This window comes from Merops nubicus, unplaced genomic scaffold (assembly GCF_000691845.1).
Source record: "Merops nubicus isolate BGI_N331 unplaced genomic scaffold, ASM69184v1 scaffold49280, whole genome shotgun sequence".
Lineage (NCBI taxonomy): Eukaryota > Metazoa > Chordata > Aves > Coraciiformes > Meropidae > Merops > Merops nubicus.
Genome location: NW_008583109.1, coordinates 1 through 9,896, shown reverse-complemented (window position 1 = coordinate 9,896; position 9,896 = coordinate 1). Strand labels below are relative to the sequence as shown.

At 55.0% G+C, this 9,896-nt stretch overlaps 1 protein-coding gene across 1 annotated transcript; it reads left to right on the top strand.

The window, feature by feature from the left end:
• Nucleotides 1-20: 20 nt before the first annotated feature.
• On the top strand, nt 21-9,800 carry RELL2 (RELT-like 2). Its single transcript, XM_008939556.1, has 6 exons — nt 21-228; nt 1,882-1,947; nt 2,025-2,091; nt 2,393-2,581; nt 6,751-7,273; nt 9,759-9,800. The coding sequence occupies exons 1-6, from the start codon at nt 21-23 to the stop codon at nt 9,798-9,800; spliced, it is 1,095 nt and encodes a 364-aa protein (XP_008937804.1).
• Nucleotides 9,801-9,896: the final 96 nt, after the last annotated feature.

Here is a 9,896-nt window from a genome sequence, read left to right as displayed (position 1 = left end):
CCCCCCGCTCCTAGATCCGCATGTCAGACCAGAACAGCACCGACGATGGGGAGTCGGACCCCCAGCACAGCCTGTCTATGGTCTTCCTCCTCGTCCTCGTCTTCTTCATCATGGGGCTGGTGGGTTTCCTGATCTGCCATGTCCTGAAGAAGAAGGGTTACCGGTGCCGGACTTTCCGGGACGAGCTCGACCCAGATAACAAAGATGTGCTGGCGGAGCTCCAGGCCAGTGAGTGCTGGGGCAGTTGGGGCTCAGCGGGGTCTCTGGTGCTGCCTTTGGCCCGGTGTGGACCAGTGCTCCTTGAACACACTTCTGGGACATGGGCCGGGGGTGGGAGGGTGACTGGTCACGTGCTGCTGGGTTGGGAAAAAGGGCTGGGGCAGCGAGAGCAGCGGGGTGCTCCCGGGGATTGGGAGTGTATGGCCCAGAGAACCCTCCGAACCTCTGTCTCTGCAGGGCTGGCGGTGCCAGGGAGGTGGAAACCAGCATCTGGCCCTTCCCAAAGTGGTGTTATCACCAAAAGATAATTCTGATGACCAGCCAGGGTCTGCCAAATCCCCAGCGCCTGAATTATAGCCCATGTTCCCTGCCAGGAAAGTGTCCTCCAGCTGGGACACGAGTTGTCCCTCTGGTGTTAGGAGGTCTGGCATGGGGCCAGCATGGTGTCTGCTAAAGGTCATGTCCTCTTCTAGCCCTGGCTCATGCAGCCTGGAGGAATAGGATGGTTTCCTTAGGATCTCTTCACGGGAAGGGGACATTTAAGGGTTTCTTCCATCACTCCAGGCCACCATAACAGGCTCTCAAGTAGCAGGGTTGGGAAGACAGTGCGGCACCAAGCACGGGTGCAAGGCAGAGCTCAGTCCAAGCAAGCTCTGTTGTTTGGCGGTTTCATGAGGCTCTGCTGAAATGGAAAAGACACATTCCTCCCGCTGCCTCCTTACCTGAAAATGGCCAAATGGTCCTACACAACTTCTCTGGCTCCTCTGTGCCCCCATCAGCGCCTGGGAGGGGCAGCATCTCCCTCTGCCACTTGTGCATGGGAGGGAAATGTGGCTCCCCCAGCTCCACGGAGGATGCTGCAGGAGTTTCCATGCAGCCTTGGATATGCTCCTCTGGCTTCAGTGACTTGGCTGCACGTGACATGGAGACAGCATCTGGACTTTCCAGGAGTTGCTGGAGTTGCCACAGCCACGGGAAACATCTCTGTAGGCTTCCAGGAGCGCAGTGGCAGCTCCTGACCGTGCTCTTTGAGGCAGCTGCCCACCAGACCACAGCTCTGACCTGCTCAACAGGGACATCTAACGTTGCAGACTGGGCTGAAGGTCCAGCCAGCCAAGCCTCCTGCCTCCAACAGTGGCCAGAAGCAGGTTGGAATGGATCCTGGGGATGGATACCACAGTGGAGCAGACATCAAGCCAAGTTTCCCCAGGATATCTTTTAAGCTTGTAACAGTGTGTAGCTCCAGGGCTTTCTCCATCAGAGATGGTTTCTCTATACTCAACAGGCCCCAGCAGGTTTCTTCTCTGTGAACTTGCCCCATTGACCCTTGGAGAATGTAGCACCTGCAGCATCCTGCACCCAGGGGCTCCAGGGCTGGACTGTCCCCACGAGGAGGCTCTTCTTTTGAACTTGCTTCCCACTCCTTTCTGAAGACTCCAGTTTCCCCAGTTCCAAAGGACTCTTGTCTCCCCACCCCTACCCCCTGCCCCTGGCTGCTGCTTTAGCTATTTCTTTTCTAGGGTGAGGGATTTGGTGTTCCTCAGGGGCCTCCCAGAGTGATGGGGGCCGTGGGCCTTCTCCAACCTCTCTGTTGACGTGGCTAAGGTTCGACCAGTGAGCTGAGAGAATCCCAGCCCTCAGTACTGCGTGGTCTCTTTTCAGATGAAGAGGAGGAGCTGAACGAGGACACCGTGGAGAAGATTGTGAGATGCATCATCCAAAATGAAGGTGAGCATTTCCTAGGGCTGGGCTGGAGACGTGCTGACTGCTTGGGCTGACCCATTCCTTTTTCCCTCTCTCTTTAGCAAATGCGGAGGCCCTCAAAGAGATGCTGGGGGACAATGAAGGGGACATCCCAGTGGCAGTGCCCAGGTGAGGGAAGCCTGTACCAGCTTGTGGCTCCTTGCAGAGCAAGGGAGAAGTAGCTTTTGGGGATCACATTGGTCTGGAGACTTTGCAGCCAGCTCCTTCTCCAGCTTCCCAACAAGAAGTCCTGCTCCCCTGAGGGCTGTGATGAGTGCTTCACCCCAATGCCAAGCAGAACAGCTCTTCCTTGCTCCTGTCCTCACAGGAGGTCCCCTCCAGAGCTGCTTCTTCTCTGGGCTTGCTGCAGCGAGGCTGAGCCAAGCCTCCTTCAGCTAACATGACCTGTCGTGTCCTTCTCCTGTTGCAGCCTTTGTCCCCACCGTAACAGCCAGGACGGGGGCCCACCACATCACCACACCGTGCACCTGGGCTCCACGCAGGCCCCCTGCATCCACTGCAGCAAGAGGAAGAGGCACCCGCTGCAGCGACAAGGGCGCTCCAAGGAGGGCAAAGGCAGGATGCATCCTGGAGAGACCACGGTCTTCTCAGTGGGCAGGTACTTCAGGGGGACATGGCCCATCTGCTCTCCTCGTGGAGAGTCTTCTCAGTTCCCCTGTTCCTTTCCCCTTCTCTTCATACCCCACGCCAGGCACCCTCTTGTTCTTTCCCATTGAGATGCCCCAGTTGTAGCTCTGCAGCTGGGAGTCTTGAGGATCCAGGTGCCTCTTGCACCTGGAAATGCCCATGGTACAGGGCAGGCCATGACATGGTCATGAGGTGGCTTCCCTCATTCCCCAGGAAGGTGACTCAAGGTTGTCCTGCTGACTCAGCACTGGGCAGAGCCCCAGATCAGCCTTTCAAAGCCTGCTCTCCCAGATACATGTGAGCCAGGCTCTTGCTGCCCAACAGGACTGGTGACCCCAGGTTTTAGGGGTCTCGTTAGGCATGGGAGGAGGTGACAGCAGGCCCCGGGTGGAGGTTACCAGCCACCACCATCCAAATGAAGGAGTGGCTGTGCCCCTCCAGCTTGTTGCCTCCAAAGATGACTGTAATTAAATGACATGTCAGAAGTATATGAGCAGGGGAATGTACCTGATATTTGCCACAAGTACTAAGGTCTTCCTGAGCTTCCTGTGGTCTCTGTCCAGTCAGCAACCCTTAGTACAATCTGCAGTCTTGCCCAGGTCACCCCATTCTCCATGCACCAGACCTTCAGCGAAGTCTTCCAGGGCTCAGCTCCCTGCTGTAGTGGTGACTGGGGCAGGGTGACAGTAAGTGCTGGTCCCTGGCTGGCCAACCTGGTGAGAGACAAAGCTCTGCTGTGCTCAGATCCTGCAGCAGATCTTCATTCATGGCCTAAGCCTTGAAAAAGCTACATGATGTGGTGATGTTGAGCCAGAGTGGGCATCAGAAGGGGTGGGTTTTTCCACCGTCACAGTAGGGAGGTGAACTGAGGGCTTTGTGGGGAGCTGGTGAAGGAGAGAGAGAGGCTGGAACTCCTCATGCTGAACTCCAGCTAAGACCACACCTTCTGGAGACTGATAGCTTCTGGTTTCTGCTTTGCCTGTTGCCACCAGCTGCCCGTGGTGGCGGTGCTTGGTAAGCCAGGTCTCTCCTTGGTTGCATATTCATGGCTAATCTCACTCCCTGGCTGGTGCCCAGCTCCATCTGCTCCTGTGTGTCCTTTGTTCATGCTCTTCTCAGTGTCCTCTCACTCACTCTTGAGTGCCAGAGAAGACAGTCTCCTTTCCTAAAGGCACCTTCCCTCAGATCTTGGTTTTCTTTCTTTATCCCATGTCACATCAGCCTTCTCCACAGGGCAGTAATAGAATCGTAGAACCACAGACTGGTTTGGGTGGGAAGGGACCTTTCAAGGTCATCTAGTCCAGCCCCCTGCAGGGAGCAGGGATTTCTGCAACCACAGCAGGTTGCTCAGAGCCCTGGCCAACCTCACCTGGAATGGTTCCAGGGATGTCACTGCATTTCTCCAAGGTTGTATTTTAAAAGTTTCCGCTTCCTGAATCTCCTTGGTGTGAGGTCCAACTGCTAAGGGACCCACGTGCCCATGAGTTACAAAACAATCTCCAAATTCTGGTTCTCATTTCCAAACTAGTCCCTTGGCTCTTTCAGATCCTGGATAACTTTTGGAGGATTGTTCTTGCTGTGTCTTATTTACTATGAATATCTGGACTGCATGACATAATGTGACTGGTGACTGATCCTACAAACAAAAGCTCCTTCAACGCACCTCTTCTGTTGCAATCCTTAGGTCTTATCCTCTTAATTTTTTTTGTTATTTTGTTTTGGACAGAGTGGTTGAGGGTCCAGCCCCCTTCTGTATTACCTACAGCTCACTGACTGAGTCTTGTCTGCAGCTGGTATGCACAGGCTCATTGGTGGAAACGAGCCTGTTCCTACCTGTGCCTCCATACATCTGAGTGGAAATGAGTGAGATTAATGGAGGTCCACCAAGATCATCAGGGGCTGGAGCATGTGGCGTGTGAGGAGATGCTGAGGGAATGGGGTTTGTTTTAGCCTGAAGAAGTATAAGATGGTGGTGGTGGATCTGATTGCTCTCAGAGGGATGGGAGAAGTTTAAATGGTGATGGAGTTAGATTCTTCTGAGGTGGACAAGGATGGGGAAAGAGGCAGTGGCCACAAGTTTGCAAGAAGAGAGATCCAGAAAAGACTTAAGGAGAAACTATTTCACCATGAGAATGGAGCAGCCCTGGACAGGGCCCAGAGGAGTGGACGGATCTCCACCCTTGGAGATTTACAAGCCCTGACTGAATGGGGCCCCAGGCAACCAGATTGAGGGTGGGAGGTGGAGAGGAGAAGGTTGGACTAGAGACCTGCTGAGGGCTTTTTGCGCCTAAATTGTTCCGTACTTCTGAGGTAATCAGGGTTTATGATCTGTACTCTGATATTACTGAATGATTTACCATTTATCTCAGGGCTTTCCATAGACCAGTTGTCAGTGGCAGAGCTCCTCCACTAAAGCATCTGCACTTGACCCTCTATCCATAGCCTGATCAGCTGCAGTTTGTCACCTCCTCCTGAATCAAATACCTTTGCGATGCTGATCAGGCAGCCAACCCTCTCCTGCTCTCCTGCTCTCCTGACGTTGACTGTTGGTTACATTACCTCTTGTGCCCCCTCCAGGCCAAACCCTGCCTGCTCCTTTGAATCTGGCTCTTCCAGGCTGACACAATATGGCCCCACCACTTATGCCTCCTCCCTGCCCCTTTGAGACTGGAACGTTCTTTGGTCTTCCTCAATTGCAGTGCTGCTGCCTTGTCTCCAAACATCTGGATTGACCTGAAAGGTCACATTTGCTGATGCTCAGCCAGACCTGAACGGTCTTATGGGTTCCTCATCTGGAGACGGAGCATTTCTCTTCTTGACCCTTCATGAGTAGCATTTCTGACTGCTGAGAGGTCTGTGCTGTCCACAGAGTGCCACCTGGTCTTCAGTCTGCCGGTGGTCTCCACCTCCAGCATCTCATCTGGCATCTGTTCTTCTCTCTCAGGCTTTTCTTCTCAGAATGGCCATACTACCGTGTGCTTAACCCTTAAGCCTTGTTCTTCTTTCAACCCCAGCAGTGCTTGACCCTTGTTTCTGAAGTTGTATTTTGCCCTGATGCTGACTTGAAGCCGAACGTCAGCAGAGACAGGGCCGTCTGCAGCTCCTCTGCGTGACTCAAGTGCAGTTGCTGGGTGAGTCATGGGCTGCATGAGGTCTCTGTGGTGGGATCAGCATTCCTTAGCTGGTGGACACCAGCTCAGCACAGCAGAGATTTCCCATTTGCTGGTCTAGCAGTGGCTTGCATTGCTTGCGAAGAGGAGTCACGGCATTAGTCACAACCAGCTTGACTGCAATTCAAGCTCTTAGGCTTTGCTTCCACATTACCTCTCACAAATCTCCAAGTTACACTAGGAGTAGATGCCTAACTCCTCTGTCTCCCCACTGGCAATATTGCATCACCTCTGCTTACAAATGCACCCTTCGAGGGTGTCAGACCAACTTCTGCAGCTGTTATCCTGGATGCTGGAGCCCTGAGCTGTTACCTGGTACATGGTGGAACCTTGGTGAAGCACCCAGGTACCATCCATCCTTCCAGAGGACAGTGCAAAATGTGCTCTGGCACATTTTAGCCAAACAACTCCTCCTACCTTTGATCCCCATGCCCAAATGGAGCTCAGTCTACCAAAACACTGTCCTTGCCCTCACTTCAGGTGCACTGTGTGCTGGAAACTTTGGCTCTTGTTCCCCAGTCAGTCAGTGGGTGCGACGTCCGTGAAGATCTGCATGGCCATCCCTTCCTCACCAGGCTTAGCCCGTCTGCATTTCACCTTCAGAAGCCACACCTGATCTTCTGTCCAAGCTCCTGTTCCTCCAGGCTGTATCTCAGAGCATTTCCAGGCGCTGCAACCCACCTTGTTGCAGGGAGGACAGGCTGGCAGGGTCTGCACCAGCCAACACCTGGACTGACCTTTCCATCTTTCTCTTTCTGTTCGTTTTTCCGAAAATGAAGGGGAAGTTGGGGCTAGGTCCGTGGGTGTGTGGCTAGAACGGGGATGGGTGGTATTGAGGGAGTCTGAAAGGCTGGAGATTGGCACCACTCAACGACAGAGAGGACCCGTGAAGCTGGAGGTGCAACAAGCTGGAAATACGGTGGGGGGAAGAGGAGGGAAGGGATTTTGACCCGCCCTGCTCCTCTTTCAGGTTTCGTGTCACCCACATCGGGAAGAAGCCCACTCTCCACGAGCAGCAGGACGGGCCCCTGCCCGCCGGCAGCCGGGCGCCGAGCACGGAGGAGCTGGAGCACAGCAGTGACCGGCCCCGCAACGGGACTGTCCCCACGGGTGGCTTGCAGAACGGGACCCTCCGGAAGGGCGTCCAGAGCAGCAAAGGCGGGGAGCAGAGCCGCTCCACCACCCCAAACACACCGGCCAGCTCCGGCACTCGTGACAGCCGGCAGTCGGCCAAGGGCTCCGGCGTCGCTCCAGGGAGCACCAGCCGCCAGCGGAAGCTCCCGAGCCGCAGGGTGCTGGGAGGGTCGAGCCCCAGTATCCCGGGAGAGCTGGTGCAAGAAGGAGGCAGCATCTACCTGGAGGAGATCGGACTCGGGTCGGCAGACGAAGTGTCGGATATTCATGGGAGCCTGAGTCTGCATGAACAGGCTGATGAGTTGGGAAGAGACGATGGTGGGAGAAAAGAGCCTGGAGAGGAGAATGTGAGGCAGAAGGTAGGTTCCTCTTCTTCCTTGTCCCCGTGTGGTCCCCCGGGCTGGAGGGTTTGAAGGGTTGTGGCACAGAAGCCCAGGTTCTGCCACAGACAAGAGCGACCAGCATGAGCAGGGTGGGGTGAGCCGTGCTGACTGTAGGGTGGAATCTGCCCTGTCCTGCCCGCTCTGTCTCTGCTTACCATGTTTGACTGCATTTTCCCGTCCCTTTTCTAATGTCTGGGGCACGTAGACTCATAGAATCATAGAAATGGAGAATTGTTTTGGTTGGAAAAGACCTTGAAGATCATCAGGTCCAACTGGTCTCCCAGCACTGCCAGGTCCCCACTGACCCATGTCCCTCAGCACCACATCTCCACAGCTTGGAAATCCCTCCAGGAATGGGGACTCCACCACTGCCCTGGGCAGCCTGGCACAGCCCTGGACAACACTTTTGGGAAAGAAATTTTTCTTAATGTCCAACCTAAACCTCCCCTGGGGCAACTTGAGGCTGTTTCCTCATGTCCTGTTACTTGTTCCTTGGGAAAAGTGCTCAACCTCCACCTGGCTCCAGCCTCCTGTCAGGGAGCTGTGGAGAGCCAGGTCTCCCCTGAGCCTCCTTTGCTCCATGCTCAGCACCCCCAGGTCCCTCAGCTGCTCCTCACAACACTTGGGCTCTATACCCTTCCTAAGCAGCTTCATTGCCCTTCTCTGGCCATGCTCCAGCCCCTCAAGGTCCTTCTGGGAGTGAGGGGCCCAAAACCAAACTCGCTATTTAGGGTGTGGTCTCCTTTGAGTTACTTTGACCGTTCCCACCCTGCTCCTACCTGCACTGCAGGGAAAAGGCAGGTCATCGGTTGACTTGCTTGGAAGGTGCTGCAGACCTGATGGCAGCTGCCCCTCCTTTGTGGCTGGGCTCTCTGGGGACATTCACTGGGACCACTTTTTCTTGAGCTGGGCAGCTCTGCTGCTGCACATAGCTTGATCTCCCCCAAACCAAGAAAGCTGAGGAGCAACTTTTTACAAGGGCATCTAGTAATAGGACAAGGGGTGATAGCTTTGAACTAGAAGAGGGGAGATTTAGACTAGATAGAAGGAAGATATTTTGTACAGTGAGGGTGGTGAGACCTTGGAGTAGGTTTGCCCAGGGAAGTTGTGGATGCACGATCACTGGAAGTGTTCAAGGCCAGGCTGGATGGGGCTTTGAGCAACCTGGTCGAGTGGGAGGTGTCCCTGCCCATGGCAGGGCGGTTGGAACTAGGTGGTCTTTAAAGTGCCTTCCAACCCAACCCATTCTATGAAATCTGGAGTTCCACTGCAGTGCTGGGACTCAACATGGCCAGCAATGTGCAGGCAGAGCCTTTTTTATCTTGAAGCCTAGGAAATGGTGAGATGGTCATTTCTTAGTTGTTCTTCCTTGCCCTGGAGAGGCTGGTGCTGGCTGTGCTCAGAGGACAGCCCACCCTGGCTGGTGCTCCCAGTACCCTGGTATCTCCCACCCTTGCCACCTGACCACCTTGTTGGAGTGGCAAAAGAGCTCGAGGGCAACATCGGCGAGGACATCATTTGCATGGCCCTGATTTGGGGGATTTGGTCCCTGCCCTTGCCTCTGGGCTGCTACGCAGAGGAGATGAGGCTGATGGTGGTGGTAGCAGACACCCAACACATTCATTCACTCACACACTCACTCGTGGGTCTACAGTTGAGAAAAAACCACAGTTTTTATGGTGGTTCTGCAGTTGGGAAAAGATAATTCTTCTGGAAGAGGACAGGTGAAAGGCACCTGGTGTGGTGTCACCCTACCAAGGTGAGCCTGGGGAAGGATGCCTAGTTAAATGTAGAAGGAAAAAGAAGGGGAAAAAAAAAGTCTTTATTATGTCGCTCTGCTTTCTTGTGGGCAGTCTGGAAAGGTCTAGGCTCTTCCAGGCTGGAGATTTGAGCCGTTTTATGGCAAAGGGCAGCCCAAGCCAGCCACTTCAGACAAAGCCAATGGGCTGCAGCTCTTCTCCAGAGACCTGGAGAGGTGGGAACAGGTTCTCCTTTCTACCACGGCCCACCATGCCTTGGAAGATGGCCAGGGCCCCTCCGATCTCCCAGGAAACAGTCGCAAAGAAGACAAGTCCAGGGACACTGATTTTCTCCTCTTCTTGTGTCCCCTTTGTGGCACAAGGCTCTTGCCTCGGGCCCTGCACCAGGCTTTAAGGTGATACTTTGGGGTGGAGAACGGTGATGGCACCTCAGTGGGACATCTGTCACCAAGCTCTAGCACCATTCAGCCCCTCCCTTATCCCCTAGGTCCCACCCAGGGCCACCACCAGGGTTGTTAGCTGCTGCTCAACATGTCCTGCAGGCGATGGGGAAGGGCAGAGAGATGGTGCTCAGGCTGTAGGTAGCTCCCGGAGCCTCAGTGGGGTTCCACCCCCGGCCCATGGGTCACTCCTGTGGCCGAGACCCAGTCCCCAGCCCCAAAGAGGAGCTCTGACCTCTACCTCCCTCCTCCACCCCACAGGAGCCCAGCACGGTGGTGCAGGACCGAGGAGCGACCGTGTGACCCGAGCGCGTGTCCCCAGGGTGGGGCGGGGAGGCACGGCCTGGCCGCAGAGAGAAGGTTCCAACAGCCTGCCCCAGGAGGGTCGGTGGCCAGCAC

Bases quoted from the DNA above. Each gene is read 5' to 3' on its own strand.
- RELL2 (XM_008939556.1), top strand. From the start codon at position 21: ATGTCAGACCAGAACAGCACCGACGATGGGGAGTCGGACCCCCAGCAC. The intron at 229-1,881 runs GTGAGTGCTGGG...GTCTCTTTTCAG, and splicing joins GCTGGCGGAGCTCCAGGCCA to ATGAAGAGGAGGAGCTGAAC. The intron at 2,582-6,750 runs GTACTTCAGGGG...CTCCTCTTTCAG, and splicing joins ACGGTCTTCTCAGTGGGCAG to GTTTCGTGTCACCCACATCG.